General features: G+C 42.4%; 1 protein-coding gene across 6 annotated transcripts; it reads left to right on the top strand.

Moving 5' to 3' along the window:
* The first annotated feature begins 1369 nt into the window (after window positions 1-1369).
* Window positions 1370-27693, top strand: DCUN1D5 (defective in cullin neddylation 1 domain containing 5). Of its 6 annotated transcripts, none has more exons than XM_047070079.1 (8): window positions 1370-1757; window positions 3639-3730; window positions 8975-9045; window positions 9450-9541; window positions 23490-23598; window positions 23684-23788; window positions 25375-25477; window positions 27359-27693. In XM_047070079.1, the coding sequence occupies exons 1-8, from the start codon at window positions 1672-1674 to the stop codon at window positions 27412-27414; spliced, it is 714 nt and encodes a 237-aa protein (XP_046926035.1). In that variant the 5' UTR covers window positions 1370-1671; the 3' UTR covers window positions 27415-27693. The 6 variants fall into 6 exon arrangements, with proteins under 6 accessions (XP_046926035.1, XP_046926037.1, XP_046926036.1 ...); XM_047070080.1 differs by lacking the exon at window positions 1370-1757 and adding an exon at window positions 2381-2548; XM_047070081.1 differs by lacking the exon at window positions 3639-3730 and having other exon boundaries at window positions 1672-1757.

Raw genomic sequence — 27693 nt, 5'->3', positions numbered from 1 at the left:
AAAGATGTCCTCACCCCATGCTCACAGCAGCGTTATCTACAAGAGCCCAGACACGGAAATAACCTAAGTGTCCACCAAGAGATGGATAAAGTTCTGTGCGTGTGTGTATCACATCAGAGTGTTATTTATTCACCCTAACGAAGGGGGGAAACCCCATGTGGATGGATCTTGAAGACATTAGACTGAGAGAGTGAACAAAAACTAAAGTATGTGTAGCTGGAGTCTAGAAAAAGGACAACTCTCGAAAAGCGACCAGACCTCCCTGGTTGGCGCTGCCTGTCCGGCCTTGCGTCACGTGTGCATTCTGATGGCACTAGGGAAACCAGATCTCCTGGGTGGCCAAAGGACAGTGCCTAGGTGGAGGTGCCTCACCGCACCACTGGTCCTCTGCACACAGCCACACCCTGGGTCACACGTGTGCTGACTGCCAAGACCCTCCCCCACAGTCTGCACACAGTCGTGGCCTGTGGCCTCTTTAGGAGCAGTGGTGGTGGAGGGCAGGGGAGAGTCTGGTAGGGGGGGGAGGGAGGGGAATGCCAGGGAAGGGAGCACCTCGGCAATGGTGGAGGCCATGGCGGGGGGGGGGGGGGGGGGGGGAGGGAGGAGAAAGAGCACCAGGAACGAGGGAGGGGAAACCAAACCAGAGCTATAGTTAGGGGGACCGGGCATGGGGGAGAGAGCACTGGGGTGTGTGTGCTGGGAACACCAGGCCTGGGAAGGAAGCAGCACACTGAGGGGAGGGAGCATCTGGGAGATGGAAGGAACACCAGGACGGTGGGGGGAACATCAGGGCAGTGGAGGGAAGAGCGGGGGGGGGGGGGAGGGGAGGAGCATCGGGGCGGTGGGGCCTGAGCACCAGTGTGTGTGCGGGGGGGGGGGAGTACCAGGGCGGTGGGGGGAGCATCGCGGCGGTGGGGGCGGAGGGAGCACCGGGGGCTGGGGGCCGGAGCACCAGAACGGGGAAGGAAGGCGGCGGGGCGGGGGGAGGCCCTCCTCGCCGGGCGGCCAGCACCCACCGCCCCCAACCAGGGCGAGGGCCCGGCAGTGCGGGAGCGGGAGGCCGCGGCCGGCCCAGGGGAAACGTGCCCCGGACGCGGGGGCAGCGGCAGGGCGCGGCCCTCGCGAGGACGCGCGCGAGTGCACCTCGGCGTGCTCTACCGGCCACTTGGAGCCGCAGGCTTCCAGGGGTGTCCTCAGACATCTCGCGGGGTGACTCCCCGCTTCCCGAGACGCGCCGGGAGCCCTCCTCCGCCGACGGAAGCCCTGCCCGCGCGCTCGGCCGCAGCAGCACCGCGGCCACGCCCCCTCCCGGCGGCCAGCGCCGCGCTCGCGTCACTTCCGGCTCTGGGCGGTTCGCGTCCGGGTCAGAGCGAGCCTCCTGCCCTCCGAGTGTGTGAGTGGTGGCGGTGCCGCGCTGTCCGGGTTCTGTCGTCCCGGAGGGAGCGAGCCGCGGTGCCCCCCGGCCAGGAGCGCCCCCGGCCCCGCGCGGAGGACCAGGAGGGGACCTGGGGGCGGGCTGCGGCCGCGCTGGGCCGCGCTGGGGCGGGCTGGCGGCCCCGCTCCTGCGCCTGCTGCTGTCCCTGGGACCTGGGTGCCGGCACTGAGGCGTCCCCGGCGGACAGCGACCCCCTTCCCCGGCTCCCCTGGCCGCCCCGCCGGGGAGGGCGGAAGATGCCGGTGAAGAAGAAGAGAAAATCCCCTGGGGTGGCAGCGGCAGTGGCGGAAGACGGAGGCCTCAAGAAGTGTAAAATCTCCAGGTATCACGTTCCCCCCCACCCCGCCCTCAGCCGCCGGCGTTCCCCCGTGAGCGGCTGTCCGGGGCCCGGGGGTGAGCCCCCGCCGACACCGCGGGCTGCGCCTCGGGCTCGGGCTCCGTGTGGGCGCTCCGGCGCCCGGGGCCGTGCCCCTGCCCCGCGCGCCCTTCCAGACCTGGACGGGAGTGCAGACCGGCGGAAGGGTCGCCTCTGGAATTTCTTTGAAGGGGAGGGGGTGAGGAGGGGAGCGGCCTGGCGCTGCCCGCCGCCCGGGCTGGGAGGGGGAGCTGCACGCCGAGTCTTCGCAGCGGCCGGTGCCGGAAGGTCCCAGCAGGAAGCCGGCTTTCTGGAAGTCTGGTGGCTCCACCTGCGCCAAGTCCGTGTGCGCGGCGTCGGGAAGGCCCCGCTCGCGGTTCTGTTTCCGGGCATTGAGGACGCTGTTCGCGGTCGACGTGATCGTTAACAATCTGGTCCTTATTTTACCCGGTGCCCCCTCCCTCCCCCCCCCCCCCCCGAGAAAGAAGGAGAAGGGAGAGCTGAGCTGTAATCACGGCTCTTTGATCCCGCTGCGGCGTGTCCTTGAGGCGGCCCAGCGGCGAGGTGTGCTGCTCGGTCTGCAGGCTAGGTGTGACAGGGGAGTGGTCCCGCATCTGCTCCTCGGGTGTCCGGCTGTGTCGCCGGCGGGCCCGCGAGGGAACGACTTCACTTGCTGCCATTGAGAGGAGACGGTAGTCAGCCTTGTAGACCTGATGGCAGAGCTGTCTCCTTGCAGAGGCGTCTGCTTACGGCGGGAGGTACGTAACCTAGGCTCCTCTTCCTTTTTGTCGTTGACGGAAGTTTTCCCGTCTCACTGCGGTTAGCAGAAGAGCCGGTGCACGGTGACACGGCCTCCCGACCCTCCCGGGCCTCCCGGTACCTCGCCCCAGAACTGGCCGGGGCTGCGCCGCCAGCCCGTCTGTATGAAGCAGACACGTTAGCTTTTACTGCTCCCACGTGTGGCCGTCCTCCGTGCGTAACGTGGCACAGTTATTTACACCGAGCACGCTCAGAGCCGAGCCGTGGTGTTACAGCCCAGGGGCCGCTTCGCTGTATCAACCTACAGTTTTCCATGCGGGCCTCCATTGTTAGATGACTCAGCCGCCGAAGGCGCGGCGTTTCTAGGTCCTCGTGCAGGTGTCACTGTTTGAGCTCCTCCGGGAAAGGTCCTCTGAAGTTCATTAAACCCTAAAGGCCGATTTTGAGCTTCCCAAGTTTTAATGATTTTATGGAACGTACGGACTTTGGCGTTAAATAGCTTTGGCTCAATTATTTGTACAATTATTATCTTTTTATTTGTACAATTTTGTTTTTAATGTGTGGAATTTAATTATACTCTTGGGTCCTAACTCGTCTTTTATCTTCAATCATCCATTTAAGTTTCGCAGATGATCAACAACTGTTAATATGTAATTTTTAAAAAATATTGATTAAGTATCAAAATCTACTTTGTAAGATTTTGTTTTCGAATGTTTGTCTGTTTTACAGAAATATAATTTTCACCGCTCTGAAGATTTATACTTTCCCAGCTTAGTCCTGTATCGAGAACATTAGGTTGAACTTCCACATGCTCACTTCAAATCTGGGGAAATGATTTTAGTTGATGTTATTGGACTTTGATAGTGAGCAAAGTAGCATTTCCGGCTTTGTTAGCAAGAAAATTTTACATATAGACTACTGTTTCCAATTTCCAATTGCAAATACAACTCCCATTTTTTCCTATAATACCAGCTGTAAACAAAACAAAACACTTTGTTTAGTTTGAATTGAAGTAGTTCATGTTGCACTTAGCTTTTCACTGAAAGTTGAGACTTGATAAAATTCTTAGGTATTTGTGTGTTTTCTAAGCTATTGCAGATCCCAACCCCCTGCTAGACTAATAAGTGGAGAGGAACATTTTTCAAGCAAGAAGTGCCTGGCTTGGTTTTATGAGTATGCAGGTAATGAAATTAATATAAGAAGATATCAGTCACGTGCTTTAAAAAGTGTTTTGGTTTATTCATTTAACAATTATTTATTGCAGGCCTGCTTTGTGTTAGTGCTGTGACCTGGGATCAAGGTCAAGACTGAGAATTATGTGTAGGCTAAGAATTTGGTGCTATGTCAGGATGCTTTTTCTTTAAATATGTAATTTAGTAAGTGCTAGTGGGAGGGGTGAGATTCACTATTAATTCCACTTGTGAACAGGTGCATTTATTGGTTTAAGTCCATTAGCTAAAGGAGAGTTGATATTCTGAAAAACAAACTATGTAATAAAACATTATACACTTTATGTAGTTCTTATTGTTCTTTTGCATATTCTGTTGACAATTTTCTGAACCCAAACTGATATTTTTCTGAAACTTTTTGGAAACGTAGTAAAAGACTTGAAATGCAGATATGTCATGGCACAGCACATTTGCCCTTTGATAATTGCTGTTTAGCCCATCGTTTCTGCCAGCAGTGCAGTAATCCCTACGAACGGAAACACTGGTGTGATACAGTGTGATAAATGCTGTGTTGGGAAGATGCACTGCGATAGTTCAGAGGACGATAGAACCCATAGAACCCAGCCTCATGGTGTCAGGAAGAGCTTCTGCAGGAGCTGTGACTTAAACTAAACCCTGCAGGTAGTGGGCTTAAAGCTCTGGGCCCATGATAGGGCTGGAGCTTAAGGGTGAAAGCCAAAGCCAGGGAGGAGACTTTGGTGTTCAGCAAATGTGTGAACAAGAACACTTCCCATTTATTACTAACTTTTTTATAAGTATGTATAAAGATACTTTTTTCCCTTAGAATCTAGGTTTTGGTCTTCTAGAATTCATGGTTTTATAGCTTCCCCCTCCTCCTTTTTTAACTCTGATTCTCAGTGTCTAACATAGAATAGTGTAGATGGAGTCACTCTTACGTTTCGTGCTAATCCGTTAAGGTCTAAAGTATACTCTGAACTTGAAGTGTAACCCTAGGCTAACAGTGTGGAAGGTAAGACCATTGACGTAACTTGAATCCGCTGGATCCCCAAAGTATAATTTAAAAATTGTTTAGTAACAGAACAGATTCTTTCTAGACCAGAAAAACTGCTATTACTGGCATCCCAAGACAATGTCTAACCCAAATTAAATGAAAGGAATTCGTTTCTTACTGACCTCCATTTAACATGGTGACCCATTATTCCAAGTGCCGGTTTTATTGGAATTTATGATATAGAATCAAAAAGCCCCTCATCTTATTTCACTTGTAAAAAGACACCTTAAGATACCATAAAATTAGTGCATTTTTTTTCATTTCTGCTCATTTGTATTACCTCTCCTTGGGACTTTGGTGGGTAGCATGGGATTCTAATTAGCTAAACATTTATTTGCTATGCTAGCATTTTTGTAGTAGCCAGCATAATAATTGCTCTGTGTATTTCAAAAATCATAGTTATATAATGTATCCTTACAATCATTTTGTCAGGTAGGCAGTGTTACCTCTTTTTAGAGATGAGAAAACCGAGGTTGAGATTAAGTAATTGGCCCAGGATCATACGGTGACAAGAGCGAGGATTCAGCTTTAGGTCATTCTCTTGCAGAGCTTATGCTTTTAATGACTACTGTCTTGTCATTTCTGTTTTCAGTATGTACATGGCAACTCATTTTCCTTCTACAAAGAAATATTAGTAAATGCACTTGAAGGCAATTTATCTTATGTATGGAACGATTCATTCAGTAAATGTTTCCTGAGCATTTACTGTGTGTCAGGCACTGATCAGTGCTGGGGACACAGTAGGGAACAAGTTAGACAAGATCCCTACCCTTGGGGGATTTGACTTCTAGTGGGGAAGACAGTAAATAGGTAAGTAAGCAAGATAAGTAGAGATTGTGGAGGGTTATGAATGTTAAAATACGGTGTGGTGTAGGGACACAAAGTTAGAAAGTTTGGATGACTTTCAAATAAGGTGATAGGGAAGGCCTCTCTAGACATTACTCTGGGTGGAGACCTAACTGACCAGGAGGAACCAGTTATTTGCCAAATCAACAGTAGGTGTTCTGTCTTAAAATGGGGTGTCCCTTATTAAAATGGAGACTGGGAATAATGCACGTAAAGCACTTAGCACAGTACCTGGAATGAGTCAGAACTCATACGTGTAAACCGTTGTTAAAGGAGTAATAGCATTACAGCATTAGGTGGACTGGCTGTGTTTTAACAGTACTGTTCCAGAATTAACAGCATAGCTCCTGTATAGCTCATGGGGAAGGTGTGTTATTCATTGAGCACAATTTTTATTCCTGAGCGTCTGCTATGACTGGCATGGTTTTGTACTCTGCACATCTCTAGGAACATTTTATGGTTATAAAAAAAAATTGATTTTTTGTTTTAGTTTAAAAACTATTTTACCACTAATCTGGTTAATACAGTATCATAGGTGACGTGTGGTAAGCCTGATAGTTTTGCTCTTGCACAAGACCTCTCCTCTTGAGTGATACTTACATTCGCAAGGATTCGTTAATACGTGGGGCCTGTTACTGAACAAAAGCGTGGAAAGTAAAAGGGCACTTTTTAAATCTTACAGAGAACCCAAAAGAGGATAGAATTGCTTAGTTCTAATAAAATTATAAATCTAATAAGTTCTTCTTTTTTTTTTTTTTTTTTATAATGTTTGGTTTTTTTTTTGAGAGAGAGAGAGAGAGACAGAGTGCGAGCTGGGGAGGGGCAGAGAGAGAGGGAGACACAGAATCCGAAGCAGGCTCTAGGCTCTGAGCTGTCGGCACAGAGCCCGACGTGGGGCTCGAACTCATGAGCCATGAGATCATGACCTGAGCCGAAGTTGGACACTTAACCGACTGAGCCACTTAGGCACCCCTAAATAATTCTGATAGATTCTAAATAATTTCCAAAGCTTCTTAAGTTGAATGGAAACCTATTTTTTTGCCTGAGAGTTAAATTCAGCCCCAGAGTAGATTTATTGGAAGAGTATATTTGAGAAAGTAAAACTAACATTATGTGGTCTGGGAAAAGAATATTAGTATTGACCTTGCTTTAGATTCAGATTTGTTATTATTTGCATTGCGTTGGGAAAGACACTGAACATTTACCGAAAGGTCTTGTGTATGTCGTATATATCTTCTTATGACATAATTTAATTTGAATCTCATCAAATTTTAACCACTGGTCAATTCCCCAGTTTCTAGGGAGACTGTTTCATGATAGTGACTGATATTTCTTGATAACAGCTCTTCAGCTTTGTCTTTTGATTTCTGACGATGGCTGCTCTGAGGTCAAGTCAGTTTCCTTTTTCATAAGAAAAATTGATAATGCATTCTTGTTTTGGCTTAAAAAAACCTTTGTTTTCTTCCACTGAATTTTTTACCTCACTTACTTTCAACCAAACCACATGTGGGGGAACATACTCAGTTATATTTTTTAACAGCTTTATCGTATATGTATGCTTCTAAAATTACAATAATTAACACATTCTCGTTAAAAAACTTCTCCAAATATATATTGGGAAGTGAAAGTCCTATAATTACCACCCTTTCACCTTTTAACACCTCACTGCATAAATAAGTGCAGTACTTATTTAAACCAAAAAATTAAGCATTTTGGTTTCAGACCATGTTTTAACGTCCTCTTAGCAGCCTGGATCTCGTCTGAAGCTGCAGGACTATATTGGCACACAGACTGGACGGCTGCATTCTTCTGTTGGGATAAACTGTGGAGCGTGGATTTCATGTTGTACTTGTGAACGAATGATGGTGGGTGTAAAGTGCCCCCCCCCCGCCCCCCCAGTAGGTGTGGTCTGGCTTGTGATTTATAAAGCTGGAGTATTTTTATAAGTTCTTAAGAAAGGAAAACAAGGGTTTTTTGGGTCACTTTAACAATAATATTTCAAGACTGTTTTCAAAAATCAGAAGTAATAGCATATTTCTATCATATTTCGTAATTGCTTTAAATGGTTCGATCTTTTTATGACAAAGGACAGTTTCAGATGTACAGTGTAACAATTTGATATATGTATATACTGCAGAATGATCACAATAAGTCTAGTTGACATCTCTACCCACACAGGGTTATACATTTTCTCTCATGATGAGCACTTTAAGACCTACTCTTATAGGAGCTTTCCAATATACAGTATGGTAGTAGTGATTGCAGTCATCAGACTGGCTGTACGTCACATCCCCAGGATTTACCTGCTTTATAACTAGACATTTGTTCCTTTTGACCACCTTCATCCATTTTGCCCCCCCCCCCCGCCCTCCCCCCCAAACCCTGCCTCTCACCTCTGTATCTACGAGTTTGGGGCCCTTGTTTTTGCTTGTTTGTAGATTTCACAAGTAAGTGACATCATATGTTATTTGTCTTTGACTTCCTTCAATTACAGCATAATGCTCTCAAGGTCCATCCATGCTGTCACAAATTTGTTGTAATCTTACAACAAATTTTGTTGTTTGCAATCTCTCACTTACAAAAGAGACCCAGCAGTGATGTAAATCACTATCTTTTGGGAATCTGATAACATAAAAAAGTGGGAGAATTGGTGTATTGATTTATATTTAGTGTTATAGAGGGAGAAAAATAAGAAACAAGCTAAGTATCATTAAGTTTTGGACAAATGGTAGACATAAGCTAAGTGAGGAATTAAACTTTAGTTTCAATGTTAAGGTGGTGGAACTGATGCTTTGCTATTTTAGAACCAAGATGATCAGGAAAATAGTTTCTTTAAGTCGTTATCTTCATAATATGTATATCTTTTTAAAGTATTAAATTTTATTCGGTTGTGTTTCAAAAGGGTAATAAATGACCTTCTGTTTTAGTAAGAAAACAGGTGTTCTTTGCTTACTGTCTTGAGTAATGGGTTGGGCCTACATGTTGTAGAATTTCTTATACTTCTTTATATTTATGCATTACCAAATATTTTGTTCAGATAGGCTCTCATGAATGATTTTTTAATTGATAGGTTCAAGTTACTATACAGACAAGTGATTGATATTTTTTCTTTCCTTAATTTCGTTTTGTAATGTGGTGTTTCAAGAATATTTCAGAAGTTTTACATTTTAAATCGTATAGCCGATATTTAACACTTTATCAAAGATATATCAAAATTCAAATTTAGTTATTTATAAAAGTTATGGTGTATTCATAGATGCCTTTAGTACAATGGCTTATGTTTTATGTTGGTATTAAATTATAACAATAAAATATATAAATTATTTTTGTCTTTGAAGGTCCTGATGAAGTTGTAGGGCCAGAAGGAATGGAAAAATTTTGTGAAGACATTGGTGTTGAACCTGAAAATGTATGTTTTATTTCTAAGTAGAATGGAATACAAGTGGGATATAGCATATTTATAAATGTCTAAAAATTGGGACACTTTAATCTTATATCAAGATTTTGTTTCTTCATGTTTTATACTGTAGATTTTCATTTAAGGTATTTTTAATCAATTTAAGTTGGGCACTGTTCTCTTAATACAAATGTCATTTGTGATAGAGTGAGAGAGATTCCACCTTCAGAAACTGTTAGAACTTCTTACTTTTAAGAAATTGGCCCACTTCTTCAGAGTTAATAATTCCAGAGGTTATACTCTTTAATAGTTGAAGGATGGAAATAGTTGTATAAAAATGCTCTCCATGATAAAATATAGACATGATTATCTCTGTGCTGACTTTTCCCCTATCCTTTATGTTCTGTTCTTTCCAGATTATTATGTTAGTTTTAGCGTGGAAATTGGAGGCTGAAAGCATGGGATTTTTTACCAAGGAAGAATGGTTAAAGGGGATGACTTCATTACAGTAAGACATTTTTTTAAAAAACAAATTTGATGGCCTATTTGAAGATCTTAATTGATATTATATGCTTCATAATTTTTAGAAGTAAGGTTTCACCTTAAAATACTCACATTGGTTTGATCTGTGACAATCAGTTAGGGTTTGATAACATTTATATTGTGGTCTTGGCAAAATGAACAGTTACCCCATCTTTCCTATTCTCTGAGAACCTTAGTACAGTCTTATTAAAATTATTGACTCTTCGTGGGTGAATTAGAGGTCTGCGATCAAAGTTACTTACTCACAGATTGAGCAATGAGCAGTTTCCTTCTCTGAATACAGAGTTCTGCCACGGAAGGAGTTTGTTCTTTGAGCTGCCCCAAGTTCTGGGGCCTCTTCAGTTTTATGCTTTATTTTGAAAAGAAATCCAAAGGTAGAGTTACATGGCACTTTTGTTGTTTCTTTTTTGCCAAATTAATCTTATAAAGAACAAAAGTAGAAAGCTTATATGGCTCACCTGCAGCCTTCAGCCAAGTTCTGGTTACTTACTTACTGAGGCTGCCTTTGAATTCTTCTGTAAGTTACAGAATTGCCTCTTGATAATAATTTGATCTTGACTTTCCAGAGTAAAGTGTGCTTAGTTGCAGAATCAGTTAGTAATTATGTGTTATTTTTAAATTATGTCATGTTCCTAATGTTCATGCAGGATGTTACTAATGATCAACATTCTAAAATAGAGGAAGCATTAATTGATGATATTTTTGAGCCAAAAACTGGAGGTTAATTAGCCGTGTGGTTTCCTATTGTGGTTATGCTTTTATTAACACATTTAACTATTTTTTATTACTTGTTTGCCTGTCCTTACATTTCAGAATACCTTGGTTATTTTTTTCAAGTGTTCATATGGAACTTAAATTTTTGTATTTGAATTTTCAGCATCTAATGTTTTGTAATTCTCCTTTTTAACCAGCCTTAACATATAGCTGTCTTATGTATATTTTAGGGAAAACCTTTGCTTATATGAACCAAATTATAATTTCTAAGATAGAATATAAAATCAAACCTGTCATTTCAATTACTTATAGGAGAGATGAGGAATCAGACTCCAAGGTAAAGAAAATGTTCGCCTAGGTTTATGTAGCTACTTACTGGCAGAGCTAGGACCTGGAATTTAAATTCCCTCATCACCAGTCTAGCATACTGTGCTTTGTTTGCGTCACGTTTCTGTATGTATGTTAGCGTTCTTTATAAAATGCAAGACTGTTAACTAACTTTGAATCATGGTGTTTACAACCAAGTGTGAACTCTGTCATTCATCTAGGTGTCATAACCTACCAATTAAAATGATGTTGATTCTGAAATTCTTGGAAATATCCAACCTGCAATTAGCTTTTTAGAGAAAGATAAAATATAAAATATTTTTATGAATATAAAATACGGAGGAGTATGCAAAGAATATAAACTGGTTTTCATGTAGCTTAGTCTGTTTTATTGAAATTTTCGTCAGTTATAACATGGCTTATTCATTGTAAGACATTTTAGTTGGCACTATAACTGCTTTTTGTACTACTCCTGCTGTATTTTTTGTATATTGCTTGTTTTGAATAATCAGTTTGTGTATTTTAAAACCAAAAATTTTCTCATCATGTGTCCGCATAACTTGATATAACATAAAGAGACTTTGTATAACAGAAACTTTTAGATACAAAGCATTTCTAATAATTATTCTTGAATAACTAGCATCTGGCTTTGGGTACAAGAATAGAAATGGACTTAACCCTTGAACTTCAGTTTTATTAGCACGTCTTCTCTCTAGGAAGTTCACAAGCTGCACAAAATGGAAGCAATGATTTAACACTTAAAGTTGACCTAGAGGTTTCCGTTTCACTCCTTTATGCTCTCTTGCCTGTCTGCCTAGAGCCCTGTCTGTGTTGTAGGGCCTTGGAGCTGCTCAAGTCAGGCAAGCCCTCTTGACTGGGAGGGAAAAGAGTTGTGTTTTTCCCCCTCATCTAGATTGCTATGTGAAATACCAAGTATCTTTTATCAATTAGCTAAGTCTTTATTACTCCCTGAATTTCCTTATACAAAACTTGCTGAGGAATACAGTAGTTTAAAATTTAAACTGAGAGACCAAAGAATATATGTAAGTCTTAATTTTTTATTTTATAGTTGCCTTAGTATGTTTGGTTTTATGTTGACTTATAATCATAAAATGTAAACCTTCACAGACTCGATTCCCTTTCTAGATTTTTTAATATTTTTATGATTTCATTTAATCTGGGCATAGTTATTTCGTGGTCCCTTGTATCATCTTAATATAGTTATCAATTGTTTCAGGTTAGTTAATTTTAACCCTTAGAGCTCTGCTAAGGAGTAGAGACAGTGTGGTAGTTAAAACATACACCGTGGTCAAAGGTAGTAGAAGGTGATAGCCATGAGTAGTTAAAATCTGTAATTATATAGTGTTGATCAGCATTCGCAATACTTGTACGTTCATTTATGTTAAGGCTATTGATGTCTACTTTTCACAAGTGGATCGCCTTTTTTGTGTGAGAGAATCTGTGGGTATGAGTTGGTACATAAGTAGACTGGCACGGCCATTTTGTAGGTTTCGGAGGGCGCCGTTGCCATCTCTGTCGTTGTGTAGTAACAGCCAAGTTTCTCCTCAGATTGGATTGCATTTGATAGTCATTCATGGTCAGCACTTATGTTGTGTAAGCTTCTGTGCCTCTTAAGTGCTGATCACAGGGAAGCTGGAGACGTGGCCCCTGCCCTTGGGTAACATGCTGAGAGGGCCGGGGCGGCATGGCAATACTGTGGCGGAAGCCAGGTCGGAGGGGACAGGCGCTAGAGTGAAAGTACGACGCCCTGTGGAAGCACAGCTGGGGGTGAGATGAGTGTCGGCCGAGTAGACGGGGTCCCTGAACCGGACCTTGAAGAATGATTAGGATGACGACGGTTCGGGATCTAGGAACGTGTTCTTTCTGAAGAGGAGATTGTGAGCAGAGCCGGCGAAAGGGGAGCACGTGCGAAGGAAAGAACATTGACCGGACGGGGCCGCGTCCCGGGGGGTGGGGTAACGGCTCCACGACGGAGGGCCTGAGCCGGCCGGGCGGCCGGCGGCGAGAGCTTCGCCCCGCGTTCCAGGTGCCTGTGTCGGAGGTTGGCAGGGAGCCGTCGCTCGAGCAGTTGTTGTGCGCTCCGGGGTCGCCGCCTCTCGCGACCACAGCAGGCCCCTCCCCCGCCCCGAAGGCGCAGGGTGTGGCGCGCGGACCGCCCTCTTCCTTGTGCCTGTGCGTGCCGGAGGGCGCGGGTACTTCGCGGTTCTGCTGGCCGCAGCCGAGAGCTCTCCTCCCACCCGCCCGCCGGGAGTGGGGTTGGGGCGAGGGCGGAAAACCATGCTGGTGGGGAACACTGTCCTTGGTCGCGATCGTGAGAAAACCGTCAGGATAGCGTCTGACGGGAATGGAAGTACGCAGCTGCCCGTCGGTAGGTGATAGGTGACGAGCTGCGCGCCTTCTGGTCTCCGTTCTCGGCCCTGGACTTGAGGATTGAAGGCGGTGGTCTGGCCTGACCTTATTTAGGGGGAGAGTTGGGGAGCGTCTGTCCGATTTTCCCGCGGGGACGGGGTGCTCTGGGGCGTGTGCTGTGTGACTGCCGCTCACTTAGCATTTGGGGCCAACTGCTAGTTGCCATTAGCATTCTTCCCCTCTGCTCTCCCCGACATTCATCTTGACGATTTTTAATTCCCCATCCACATTTCCAGACATCCCCAGAGTGTGCTGTTTTGTTCTGGTCAGTAGACCTCATTCACAGAGAGTTCTGAATACGGAACTTTGTGGATAAAACTCTTCCTGTTACAGATCGGGGTGCCACAGCACCTTACTAATTGAGGAAGAGGACCTCACTTAGAGCTAATACATGGATGGTGATTTCTTCTCATTTTAGAGGGCTTTAATGAAGCAGAAATGTAAAAGCCTTCCTTGTTAATCGGATGTTTACACTACTCAAGAAATTAGTGTCCAAGTCCTAATGTTGAAATTTAAACCCGTCTCCACTCGTTCTCACCTCGGTGGCCTGGAGAATGGTGTCCTGTTGTGCCAGCGTTCTGTAAAATCTGTGGGGTTTTATTTAGTTGTTCTTCAAAAAACCATCCCTTGCTTTCCGTGATACACTAGTTAAGTATGCGTTTCTTTTTACTTCAGGGGAAATGCTCTTTCTAAACCTCGCAAGTTATGAGGTGTGGACGTTATTAATTGCTGAGTCTATTTGGGGCCAGGTTAAATGTAAGAATTGTGATGTGTTCCCTGGTTTTGCGAGGTCTGTTCAGTCTCTCTGAGACCAGTGATGTGCAAGGTGGTGGTGGTGGTGGTTGTTTTACTCTTCTCCAAGAAAACGTTACTTGTTCTTTGTCCGGTTAGATTCTTTCTCTGCTCCGGATTTAGGTAGACGATGAGCAACGGTGTGGGATAGTTGGGACAGAGACAACAGTGTGATTTTTTTGAGGTGATTTTTAAGCCATTTGCTTCAAAAGGAGCATCTCACACTGGGAACTGTTGTAAACATCGAACTTGTGTGTTCTCAATCTCATGGTTGTCTATTGTTGTCATTTTAAAAATGAGGAAACCGAGGCTGAAGGATTAAGTAGCTTCCTGAAACCACGTGTGTGGAAACGGAGAAGGTGCGCTGTTTCGGGGTGGCTCTCCGTGTGACTTGGAACTTTGTTCTTCACCTCGTGTCCGTCTTAAGCTTACTGAGAGCCCACCCTAAATAACATCGTGCTCTTTGTCCCTGGGGAGTGTTATTTGCAAAAGGTTGTCCTTTTATTTGGATTCTTTTCTCCTTGGTAACTTGTAAGTCACTGCTCACAGACTTGATAATCTTGTTCGAACTCCAATTTCCTGCTGACCTTTCCCAGGGAGGGATTTTGAAACTTTTTGTAATTAAATAAATATATACTTTGTGGCTTATTTTTGGTATTCCTACTTCTGTTTAACACATAATTGTGGGGCGCTTGTGCACGCCAGGCCCTGAAGAAAGATTTTAAACCCTGGTGGTCGTGAGAGGAAGGCCTGAATGCTGGGAAGCGCCTTTATCGTATGTCTTCCTGAATCTCAGGTGTATTAAGGTTCTAAGGGAGAGTCTGTGTGAAAATGTGAATCACATCATTAAAAAATAATGTGGAAAACGCTTCTTCAGGAAGCCACGAAGATTTAGAAGGTGAGGCCTCTTAGGATGGATCATCACGAGGGAGATCGTACATGCAACTGGCTGCTTAAAATGCAGTGCCCTCTGAACTTACCACCTCATGACGCTGGAGGGCCTGAAGACACCCAGATTTCCACACAGCATCGCAGGCACATGTAATCTGAGACTTTGTTCCTTTTGCATATCCTTCTGGTAGTAGTTAACTGCGTTTTCAATGCCATTAAACCTTTATTTTTCGCGTAATGAAGAATGTTTGCGCTGATAAATCCACTTAATCAAATAGTAAATAATACATTTTTAATAAATAGTAAGAATCTTGTTTCTGCATGAAATATATTGTGCCCGCCCTCATTCATACATAGGAACTAGGCCCCAGACAAATTGGATGGTTAACCTATCCAAATTTTGATTTCCTTTTCTGGCCATATGGCAGATAAAATGTGCAAAGAAGCCATTTGTCGTGTAAAACACTTACATGCAGGATAAAATATAAAAATGTATATATTTTAAAAAGCATGCCTGGACTTCACTGTAAATTAAGGAAAATAATCGGAGGCCAGAAATGAGGAGAGATGGTGATACCATAGGGACATGTAGATCTGACACTTAACCTTAAGGTTACTACCTGTTTCTAGTCACCTAGCGTCTGGCCATTAACTTGTGGTGCATATTCTGAATAGGAGACAAAATGGCAATGCCTGAGTAGGGTGAGAATCAGATCAAAAACTCATATTAAGTCACTGATGTCACACACAGCTAGTAGATGGAGATGTGATTGCTTGGGCTTGGTTCTGCATACGGTGAAGGGCTTATTTCCAAGAGAGTTCTTACCAGAAATTCTTCATCATGCAGATTCAAAGCTGGAATGCATTATTTGTATGACACAAGCCAAAAACGTATTTTACAAATGTCCCAGGTAAGTAGTGTTTTCATGTATATGGTGGAAGTGATTCTTCTGTACAGGAATGCGTTTTAAACAGAAGCCTCAATTTCTGCAGAAAAAGGTTCAGTTTTTAACAATCATAAATTACTAAGCATATTGGGGAACATCTTCAATTTCAGAATTAGACTCTTTAAGACTAGTATTTTGAATTATCTGAATCTCAGCATAAAATAACTACTATGTTTAAAGAATAAAGAACAGCCTCAGATGATCAGATTTCCCATGCATAATTAAATCTCTGAAAGTGAAAAACATTAAAGATTTAAAAATCAATGGATGAGTTACGAATGAGGTGGGTATAGAATCAGTGACCTACAATAGCTGAGGAAAATAGACAAGAAGATAAGGGACATAGTGGATAATTTTTTAAACTGTTGAGTTTCCTGAATTTTTTAGATATAAGCCCTTCATCAAGTATGTGGACTGCAGGTATTTTCTCCCACTCTGTAGCTTGTGTTTTTGCTTCTTATAACTTGGGCAGAGCAAAACTTTAATTTTGATGGAGTTCACTTGATGAGTTTTTCCTTCTATGAATTGTGCTTTTGATGTCAAATCCAAGAATTCTTTCCCTAGATCCGGAGAATTTTACCTTTCGGTTTTTTTTCTGGAAGGGTTTATGTTTTTATATTTTACGTTTAAATCAGTGATCCATTTTGAGTTAATTTCCTTAAAGGTGAGAGACAGGTTTTGGTTTATTCCTTGCCTACAGCTGTCCACTTGCTCCCTAGTTCATGTTTTGAAAAAGGCCTTTTCCTCCCTTGAATTGCTTGTGCGCCTTGTCCGGTATCGGTTGGACACGCCTGTGCGTAGGTCTGTCTCTGGGCTCTCTGTTCTGTCGATCTGTGCCTTAAGCCTCTGCCAGTACCATGCGGTGCTGCTGTATACAGAATCTTGAAACCACAAAGACTGATTGATCTCTTTTCAAAATTGTTTTAGCTCTTCCAAAAATTTTAGGATGATCTTTTTATCTGCAAAACATCTTACTGAGATTTTGGTTAAACTACATAGTGAATTTGGGGAGGATTGACCACTGTTTTGAGGGTCTGAATACATGCAAGATAGCTATGTCTCTCTTTTTGGTGTTTGATTTCTTTCATTGTGTGTAGTTTTCAGCATACAGATTCTGTACATGTTGTGTTAGAATTACATGTGAATATTTTGTTTTTATTTTGAGCCACTTATTTTTAATTCTAATATCAATGTATTAGTTACTAATATGTAGCAATACAATTGATTTTTGTGTGGTTGTCTTGTATCCTGTGACCTTGCTGAACTCACTTATTCTGAGTGTGTGTGTATGTGTGTCTTCCTTGGGTTGTCTACATAGACAGTCATGTCCTATGATTATAACACAAAATAGGGAAATAGGGACCATCTTATTTCTTTTCCGCTCTTGCATGTCTTTTATTTCCTTTTCTTGACGTATTGCATCAGCTGGAACTTCTACCATTGTGCTGAATAAGCCTGGTGAAAGTGGACACCCACTCCTTTGCTCCCTAGCTGTGGGTTGTTTGTAGATGCTCTTTATCAAGTTGAGGGAGTTGCCCTCTGTTCGTGTTTTTCTGTGAGTTTACACGAGTTGATGTTAAATATTTTAAGTGCTTTTTCTGTATTAAATCATCTAATCATGTAGTTTTTCTTTTAGAGTGTTAACACTGTGGTTCCATTAATTGGTTTTGAATACTGAATCAGTTTGCATACCTGGAATATATCCCACTTGGTGTATAATTATTTTTATATGGTGCTGAATTCTTTTTGTTAATATTTGTTAAGGATTCATGAGGGATATTGGTCTGTTTTTGTTTTCTTATTTATCTGAGGATATAATAGACATAACATTGTTCGTTTTGGGTGTACAACGTAAGGATTCAATATGTATGTATTTTGGGAAATGATTACCACAATAAGTCTAATTAACATCCATCATCATAGTAAAATTTTTTTTCTTGTGAAAAAAAAATTTTTTTGATACTGCCTTTAATCGGTTTGGGTGTCAAGGTAAATCTGGCTTTATAAAAGGAATTAGGAAATTTTTCCCTAGAATTTATCTTTTGCAAGGTAGAACATAGAATTGGTCTTCAGAGATCGGTGGAATTCTCCTGTGAAACCATCTGAACCTACAGGTTTCTTTTTCAGAATTTTTGGGATTTTTGAATTCGATTTTTTAATAGTTACAGGGCTACTCAATCGTTGTATCAAATTATTTGTTTCATACTGTGTGTGTTACAGTAGTTTTTGTTTTTCAAATAATGGGTCTATTTTGTCTAAGTGGCCATATTTATATCCTTTTCATGTCTACAGGTCTGTAATGGTATCTTTTGTTTCATTCCTGATATTGATAATTTTTGTCTTCAGTTTTTCTCTTTGTCATTCTTGCTAGGGACTTGTCAGTTTTACTGACTTTCTTTTTCCAAAGAATCAGCGCTTTGTTTCATTGATTTTCCTGTCTCATTTTTCTGTTTTCAATTTTACTGATTTCTGCTGTTACTTTCTCCTGCTTGCTTTAGGCTTATTTTGCTCTTCTTTTTCTAGTTTCTGAAGATAGGAGGTTAGATTATTGATTGAGATTTTTTTCTCTCATAATATTTGCATTTAGTTCTGTTAATTTCCCCCTCAGCACTGCTTTGGGTCTCACAAAATTTGAGTTGCGTTTTTATGTTCATTGAGTTCAGTATTTTTTTTTTTTTTTTTTTTTGGTTTCCATTGAGACTTGTTCTCACCCATGGATTGCTTAGGAGTTTGTTTAGTTTCTAAGTGTTTGGAGATTTTGCTTTTATCTTCCTGTTACTTCTAGTTTGGTTTCATTGTAGTCAGAGAACATATCCTGCGTGATTTCGGTTCTATTATATTTGTCAGCATTTTCTCAGTGGCTCAGACTGTGGTCTCTTGGGTTCTGTTGTACAGACACTCGAAAAGAATACATGTTTTGTTGTCACTGAGTGGCATGTTCTGTTAGTGCCAGGTGGATCTTGTTGGTTGGTGGTGTTGAATTCTTTCCTGATGTATGTCTAGTTCTGTCGGTTCCTGAGGAAGTGTTTCAACAGAGGAGTGTTGAAATCTCTAACAATAACTGCATATTTGTTTATTTCTCCTTTTACTTCTCAAGTTTTTGCTTCACTTTGCAGTTCTGTTGCTTGGTGCAAACACTTTTAGAATTGTTGCATCTTGTGGGGCGCCTGTCCGACTCTTGGTTTCAGCTCACGTCATGATCTCACGGTTGTGGGATGGAGCCCCGTGTCAGGCTCCACACTGTCAGCTAGATTCTCTCTGTCTCTCTCTTCCTCTGCCCTTCTCCCTGGTCGCACGTGCTCACGCACTCTCTCTCCCTCTCTGAAACAAACAAACAAAACTAATCATTACATATTTTCGGTGGATTGACCTGTTATCATTACATAATATTCTTCTATGTTCTGATCATTTTCTTCACTTGGAAGTCTACATTAGCTCATATTGATGAAGCTGCTTCTCCTTTATTTTGGTTACTGTTTCCAGAATATGTTCGTTTTTGTCTTTTGCTTTCAGTCTGCCTATGTTGTGTTTGAGGTCCATTTCTTCTAGATAGCATATGGTTGGGTCACTTTGGTTTCATGGGTTTTTTTGACCTGCTCTGTTAATCTCTGTGTTCTAATTGGTACAGGCTACTTAACATTTAGTATAATTATTAGTACATTAAGGTTTAAGTCTGCCCTGTATTTTACAATTCAGACTTTTCCACTTGGTTCTTTTTTGTTAGATTTCTTTTCCTAGACTCACTGTTTCTTTGCTGAGACTTGCTACATTTTCAAGGGTTGTTTTATTGGGTCCATAATTGCTCATTGAACCATTTTCATCATAGCTGCTTTAAAATCTGCATCAGATAATTTTAAACACATCTTGTGATTTCAATATTTGCACGTATTGGCCCTCTTTTTACATTCTGCTTGCCATCTTGGTTGTTGGTATGAGAAGTGCTTTTTTATCGGAACTTGGAAATACTGAGTATTATGTTATGAAACTCTGGATCTTATTTAAACCTTCATTTTCGCTAGCTTTCTGTCACCACCTCATCAGGAGGAGGGGATTCTTCATCGTTGTAAGCAGACAGGAGAGGTCCCGCCCCCAGGAGGCCTCCACAAAGAATTTCTGGGTGACACGGGTGACACTGCTGGGTGAGCATGATGGTGTAGCCCCACCTCCTCCCAGGCACCCTTTGATGGCCCAGGGCGCTACTCCTTACCCCTTGCTGGGAGCGGAGCTGAAGTCCTTGTTATATGTGGTTCCCACTGACGGTGCAGGAGGTGGAAGGGGGGCGTCTACGTCCATCCTGGGGTGGGTGGGCCATGCGGTCCTCCTTCAGTTGGCTGGCAGCTGTGGGCACTGAGCGGGCTTCTTCTGTGCTGTTTGAATGGAGAAGAGTATCTTTTCTTTTCTTTTTTTTTTTTTTTTTCAACGTTTATTTATTTTTGGGACAGAGAGAGACAGAGCATGAATGGGGGAGGGGCAGAGAGAGAGGGAGACACAGAATCAGAAACAGGCTCTAGGCTCTGAGCCATCAGCCCAGAGCCTGACGCGGGGCTCAAACTCACGGACCACGAGATCGTGACCTGGCTGAAGTCGGACGCTCAACCGACTGCGCCACCCAGGCGCCCCAAGAGTATCTTTTCTAAGCTTGCTTTCGTGCTAGGCTGCTCAACTTCTGCTGGAGGGAGGGCGAGTTTTTGGTTTCTGTCTACCCCATTGGCATTTCTGGTTTGCTGACTCCTTCATCTCCAGATCTGGTGGAGAAAAGGCAAAAGAAAACCCAGGAAGCGCCCCACTGTATTGTTCCTGAGAATCTCAGAGTTCTTTCAGTCTTGTGTTTGTTTTATGTATGTCGTCTCTGGCTTTTAGTGGAATGAGCAGGAGACATGGATGAAAAGTACATTGACTTCATCATCCTGGAAGCAGAAGGTATTTGTCTACTAAAAAAAACAAACGAACCTTCTGTCCCCTTCCCACACTATTTAGTGTCGATTTCCTCTGCTCCCTTTTGGAACCAGATTCTTTGAAAGCATTTGGCTGTACACTTGGCCTTTGAACAACGTGGTAATTTTTATTGAAACCTGGAAATTTTGAGTATTATGTTATAAAACTCTGGATCGTATTTTTTCTTTGTTTATTTTCAGAGTGGGGAGAGAGTCAGAGAGAGAGAGGGAGAGAATCCCAGGCAGGCTCTGTGTTGTCAGTGCAGAGCCTGATGTGGGGCTTGATCCCATGAACTGTGAGATCAAACCAAGAGTCGGATGCCCAACCGACTGAGCTACCCAGGCGCCCCGACTCTGGACCTTATTTAAACCTTCTGTTTTAGCTGGCTGCCACCAACACCACCTCGGCAGGAGAGGGCAGGAAGCCCTCCTCACTGCTGGCAGGCATGGGACTTCCTTCACAGTCAGACATCTGCGTGTAACTCTTGACTTCCCCAAAACTTACTAGTCTACTGTTGATTGGAAGCCTTTCCCATGACATAAACAGTCAAATAGTGTATTTTGTACGTTAAATGTATTATATACTCTGTTCTTACAGTACGGTAAGCTAGAGGAAAGAAATGTTCTTAAGAAAACTATCAAGAAAATATATTTACAGCACTATACTATATGTATCGAAAAAAAATATATCCCCATATAAGTCGACCCACACAGTGCAAACCCTTGTTGTTCAAGGGTCACCTTTATTTTCTCTGATTGCTCTCTTCTTAGTGTCTGTTAAACCTGTTCTACTAAGACTTTTATCTCTACCAGTCCTCTGAAACCATCTTGTCAAGGCATCATTTACAAGTGAATAATCAAAGCAATAATATTTATCAGAACTGGGCTGAAGCTTTAATTGTACTTAGAGGAAAATCTGTAGCTTTGAATGTTACATTAGAAGAGAAATGGGGGCGCCTGGGTGTCTCAGTTGGTTGAGTGTCCGGCATCAGCTCAGGTCATGATCTCACGGCTCGCGGGTTCAAGCCCCATGTCAGGGTCTGCCATGCTGACAGCTCGGAGCCTGGAGCCTGCTTCACATTCTGTGTCTCCGCCTCTCTCTGCCGCTCCCCAGCTTGTGTGCTCACTGGCGCGCGCGCGCTCTCAAAAAATAAGTAAAGATTAAAAAAAATTTTTTAAAAAAAAGATGTTTAGGGTAAAAGGGAAAGCAAACCTGCAGTTGAAATAATTAAGAAATTCTGCCAAGATGATTAAGAAAAACAGCGGGGCGCCTGGGTGGCTCAGTCGGTTGAGCGTCCGACTTTGGCTCAGGTCCTGATCTCACAGCTCGCGAGTGTGAGCCCTGCGTCGGGCTCTGTGCTGACAGCTCAGAGCCTGGAGTCTGCTCCTGCTTCTGTGTCTCCCTCTCTCTCTGCCCCTAACCCAGTCGCATTCTGTCTCTGTCTCGCTCAAAAATAAGTAAACATTAAAAAAAAAGTGAAAAAATTAAAAAAAGAAAAACAGAAAGCAAAAATAAATAATAATACAGAATAGAAAACACCTCACCTCAGTGAAAAGACCCAGATGGCTTTTCAGCTGATTTTGGCCAAATGCTAATTCCGGTGTTTAGTAAACTTTTTCAGAAAAGAGAAAAAAAAAGTAATAATTACAACTTCATTTTTCTGAGGCCTATGCCATGAGCTTGTTATCAAAATTAGTGAAGAGAGTGTGAAGGAATGAGATTTACCAGCAAGTCTCGCTTACGAAAATAGCCAGAAAATCTAGGAGTGTACGAAACCGGTAACAAACATTACTCAGTTTGGCTTATTCTAGGAACGCAAGGTTTAATCAACATTAGAAAATTATCCAAAACATTTACACCTTAATAAAGTTAGGAGTCACCTGTCACATTGTGGGTTTAGAATAGTCAAGGTCTTAGTTAAATGTGGGTGCTAGATATCTCTGGTACATGATGAGAACTAAGTCCGTTCCGGGAGGAATACCGTGGGTCACGGTAGATGGCACGGCCCATGTGATGAAAGGGAGTCAGGTGTATGCTCAGAGATGGCAACCTGGCAGTTAGGTTTTGGTGAGTGAGGTTTCGTCGGCCTGTTGGAGGGAGCACCACGTCGAGTAGAGGCAGTGATCTGTGCTGACACATAGCTGTGGTCAGTGTGCGTGGTGAGTGCGGCTTGACCGGAGCTCACGGTGTGGTGACCTGGTTCTTGCTGAGCAGTGGAACTCATGTCAGCCCGTGGGAGAGCGTCTCTTTGAGCCTTTAACTGGTTTCCTTTCTTGGCATCTGTACCTTATTTGAAGTCAGGCGCTGCCACTGATTGCCTTGGTGCTTAGTCACTGAAAACGTAGGGATCTGAGTTTATGACAGAAGCACTAATACAATGTGTTAATTTTCTCTGTGTTATAGCCTGAACTTTCAAAACCACTCATGGCTAATCCCTGTCACCAAGCTGTGCCTGAGAATTTCCAGTGAAATCTGTGACCGAGGCCTGGTTCATCTCCTCTGTTCTGCCATCTTCTTAACTTTACATGTAGTAAAAGCACATCTTCTGAATCTCTTCTTGAGACATACTCATGATTGTACTGGAGCTTTCGATTGAGCTTTTTTTTTTTTTTTTTTTTTTAAAGGTCATTGGACTGAATTTCATTGGTTGCCAGGTTTTCTCTTTTTTTCCTATTTTCCTTTTTTCCTTTTTATCCCATTGGTCAGTACGAGGCAATATGTTTGTTAGTAACTCTAAATTTGTGAAGCAGAATTTTAAACCTAGATTGATTTCATAGATGCACTCACTTTCCTCTCAATACATTTCTTCTGACCCCCTAATGATGCTTTTATTTAATTTTATGGATTGTATAATGTATTTGGCTTTTTTAATTTAAGGTGTGACTGCACAGAAAAGTTACAGAACAAATTTGACTTTTTGCGCTCACAGTTGAATGATATTTCTTCGTTTAAGAATATCTACAGATATGCCTTTGATTTTGCAAGGGTAGGTAGAATTTCCATGTTTTGTAATTTTAACATTTTTTTCTTCTCGGAACCGCACTTAGGGAAATTTTTTACTTCCATTGTAGGATAAAGATCAGAGAAGCCTTGATATCGACACCGCTAAGTCTATGCTCGCCCTGCTGCTTGGAAGGACATGGCCGCTGTTTTCAGTGTTTTACCAGTACCTGGAGGTATGTGCACTGTTCCCGTCTGGAAGCGTTAAATATTAATTGTAAAACTTACTCTGAAAACGTACCTTTAAATGAGGAAACATAAATGGATTTTTAGATAGTGTGTTTTTAAAAAAAACTTAAGTAAAAAGTTTCTGATAAATTGTGTACATATATGTCGTCATTTGTAGACACAAGTTCATGTTCATTAATATATTCTGTACATGAGATACTTTCATTCCAGCCTTGCAGCCCCCCTCCCCCCCATGAAAAAAATGAACCCTCAAATAAATTTTAGCAAAGACGTTTTTCACGCAAAATTAGTTTCTTGGGTTTTTGACAGAAAACTGATGCTCGTGTACAAATGTTATGCTTCTCACTCGGGTTTCAGGTTTCTTCGTAAATTACCAGCTCTTAGGCTGATAGCCACATAAGGGAACCCGTCGTGTGTAGTGATAACACTTTCCTTTTCACTTGGGTTCAGTCTAAATAGTTAGGATTAAAATTTTATGCCCACAAATATGAGAATGACTACTTAAATGTACTAATAACTTTAAAATGTCTGCTGAATTTATGAAGAAAGTGTTCATTTAGCAGGTTTAGCGTAGCACCTACTACCGGCAGTGGTTTTAAGATACTGTTCTTTTTTTCCACTGCTTTCTTTGGTTTTCTGTTTTTGTGCCTTTTCAATTTCAGGTTTTTTGGTATAGATCTCACCGTTTCTTGAATACAGATGCTTTTGCTTTTTGCTTTGAAAATGATTTCTCATAAAGCTGATTATCATAGCGAATTCCCCGGAGTAATTTTGTTGAAAGCTTCTGCTGAGAGGCAGTCATGACCAGGACTTGAGCGAGTGGGTTTCAGGTACACTTAGATCTTTAAGCCTGATAGAGTAGGCTTAGGCAAGGCTGGTAAAGTAGACGTTTTTGATGAATGTTGTCCGTCTTCCTCCTGTTAGTAGTTCGGGGCAAAAAGAAAGAGGACTGAATCTAAAAATAGTCACCTCTACAGGGAGCTGAGAGGACAAAGTATTTTCAACGCTGGTTATGGGGAGGGTGTTTGACACTGTTTCAAATTAGGTTTTATCCCTGTTCAGCAAATGAAGAAATGGGCTCTGTTGTTAAGTAATGTTCCCAAGGCCACTCAGTTCAGTGACAGAAGTGGGGTTTGAACCCAGGCCAGTACTCTTTCCACTGCCTACAAAAGCACCAACTTCAAGATGTGGCGGAACGTTAAATCTCACACATAGCAGTCTCCTGGGAAGCCGCGTGAGGGAACTTGGTGTACGTAGGATACGCTGTATGACTTGATTTCAGTGACGGTTATAGAAGTGCCTACACGGAAGACACTGAGGCGTTTTATCAGATCGGTACCTTTGTTGCTCCTGTTACTTCTCAAAAATGAAGGAAAGATAAAGAAAAAGTAGCTTGGATGATGTTAACATGTGAACGGCCCTGAGGATTCTCTTAGAAGCCCAAGTGACTGAAGAGGACTCAGTGCTTTAAGGAAGACCAAATGACAAAAAGATGGCATAACTAGATTCATTTAAGTCAGAGCCTTAGGTAACGCTTGTTCTGTATTCCAAATATTTGTATCCTCTTCTACAGCAATCGAAGTATCGTGTTATGAACAAAGATCAGTGGTACAATGTGTTAGAATTCAGCAGAACCGTCCATGCCGATCTTAGTAACTACGATGAAGATGGTGCTTGTAAGTATAATAACCGTGTTTTCCTAGGAAGGTGAAGTTCTTGAAACTGTTACGTGGGAACACGCGTTTGTGTAGCGTTACCATAAAGAATTTAAAGTTGCTGACGGTAACTTTTCTTATGGAATCATGTTGAAGGTGTGGGGGAGGGCTTCCGTTAGAAAGTCTGTGCTGACAGGCGGAATGTTGCCAATTTCTCAGAAATGTAATGGAGCAGTATAGCTAAGGTTAAATGACAATTTCTGCATGTAAAAGCTAAAATTCTGCTTTCCTGCCTTCCCTGGCATTTTCCTATGGAAGAAAAGAACAGTCAGGATTTAAATAGAGGAAAGCAAAACCTCAGGTACAAGAGAAAAACCTTCAGGGCTAATCACAGTGCCCACTGATGGCACAGCAGATTATGCCACGATAAGTTCCCGCAGAAATGCCTGAGTAAACACTCGATGAAATACCATTTTTCAATCGTTCAAGTTAGGATATCTGTCCATACTCTTCAGTGGAAAGGGCAGAATACCATAAAACAGATCCTTGAAGTACGCTGTAGGATACATTCCTATAAAAGTAAATTGAAATGTGGACTTCTGCGACCCTGAAGATCATACAAAATGCTGAAGAACTTTATTCTGCCTGTAGTTTACATTGTGACCTCTCCCCCCGGAATGTTCTAAAATTCAGTAATATTTTTGGAAACAGCCCTTTGGTAGCAGCAGTAAGCTTGCAGGCAGGCCTACACATGTGTATATTGATGCGTGTTTTGAGTCAACATATAAAACAATTTTTGTATAAAAATAAAGCTTCCAGATTTGTTTGAAAAAGCAGAAAATCTGACTCAAGTATGTGAGGAATTAGTGACAGAAGCCAAGTAATAGCTTGTGTCCAACTTGCGTCTCACTTCGCTGGCTTGTAGCTACGCCACCAGCTAGGGTGCTTTTTGGTTGCCGTTTATGATTGTCCCTGTCTGCCGATTTTCTTAGAGTAGGGAGGTACGTCAATAAAAAATGAGAGAAAGACCATCGAGGGCTATGTGTTTTAAGAAAAATAGGGCCAGCGTACTCTTTTCTGGCCATGAGTTTTCCCCTGTTTTTCAACGAACAAAAACAGTGAGCTCATGTAAGGAATGGCTTCTGTAAGGAAATGAGTGTGGACCCCCTGCTTTATGTGAATGTCTTTTTATTTATTGTTTTTTTATTTTTAATTCTTTTAAGGTTTACTTTTGAGAGAGTGAGCGAGCAAGCATGAGCAGGGGAAGGGCAGAGAGAGAGGGAGACACCGAATCCGAAGTAGGCTCCAGGCTCTGAGCTGTCAGCACAGAGCCCAACACAGGTCTCGAACTCGTGAACTGTGAGATCATGACCTGAGCTGAAGTCAGCCACTTCACTGACTGAGCCCCCTAGGCGCCCCTCACATGTTTTTTCAGTATAGTTTTTAGGTCAGGTGTTCATTAGGCACTTGCTTTGTGTTTAGATTTATACTCGGTCCTGTTACCTGAACAAAATAATTCTCTTATATGGCCACTCCTTCAACAAGCTTACATGCTCTTGGTGACGTAATGTAGAAACATGTTGAACACTCTCCATATTCCTTAATAGAAATAACAGTGCTGTGAGCATTTAGACACAGGGAGCAGTCAATCTTGACTTAGTTATTGGAGAGTTCTGAAGCCATTGCAACCTTGCGAAGGAAGCTGCAGCAAATACCCCTTGTGGAAAGTCTCTTCTATCAGGAAAGAGCAGGCCGAGAAAGAAAAGCGCTAAGTGGCCAGCAGGACAGGAAACACACCTTAGACGCGGGGGTCCGTCCTCATCACCACCAGAACTCGGGGAGAGTGTTTGTAGTGGGAGGTCTGAGGTCACTGAATTCTAACAAATGCTTCTCTCTTTCTAGGGCCTGTTCTTCTCGATGAATTTGTTGAGTGGCAGAAAATCCGTCAGACATCATAGCAAGAGCTCTTGCAGAGAAAATGCAAACCTTCTGATGCCCACGTGTGTACAGGCTGATGAGAGGAGAAATCCAAAGGCTGCATTTTCCTTCATGAGAAAGACTTCTCCTAGTACTTTGTTTTCCTTTTTTTTAAAAGGAAGTTTTCTTGTTACATGTGATGGGCATTGAGCCACACCTCTCCTGAGACTGAGTATCCAAGTTTTTGTTTTGGGTTATGTTTATAACATTTATTTCAGAACAATAAAGATTCAGATTTGTGACAAAGGCCTTAAAGTGAA

The sequence above is a fragment of the Lynx rufus genome, unplaced genomic scaffold (genome assembly GCF_022079265.1).
Source record: "Lynx rufus isolate CCGP_SWC_20201006 ecotype Redwood Valley unplaced genomic scaffold, mLynRuf1.p SCAF_9, whole genome shotgun sequence".
NCBI lineage: Eukaryota > Metazoa > Chordata > Mammalia > Carnivora > Felidae > Lynx > Lynx rufus.
The sequence above is the reverse complement of the archived record's forward strand: the minus strand, read 5'-3'. Positions and strand labels throughout refer to the sequence as shown.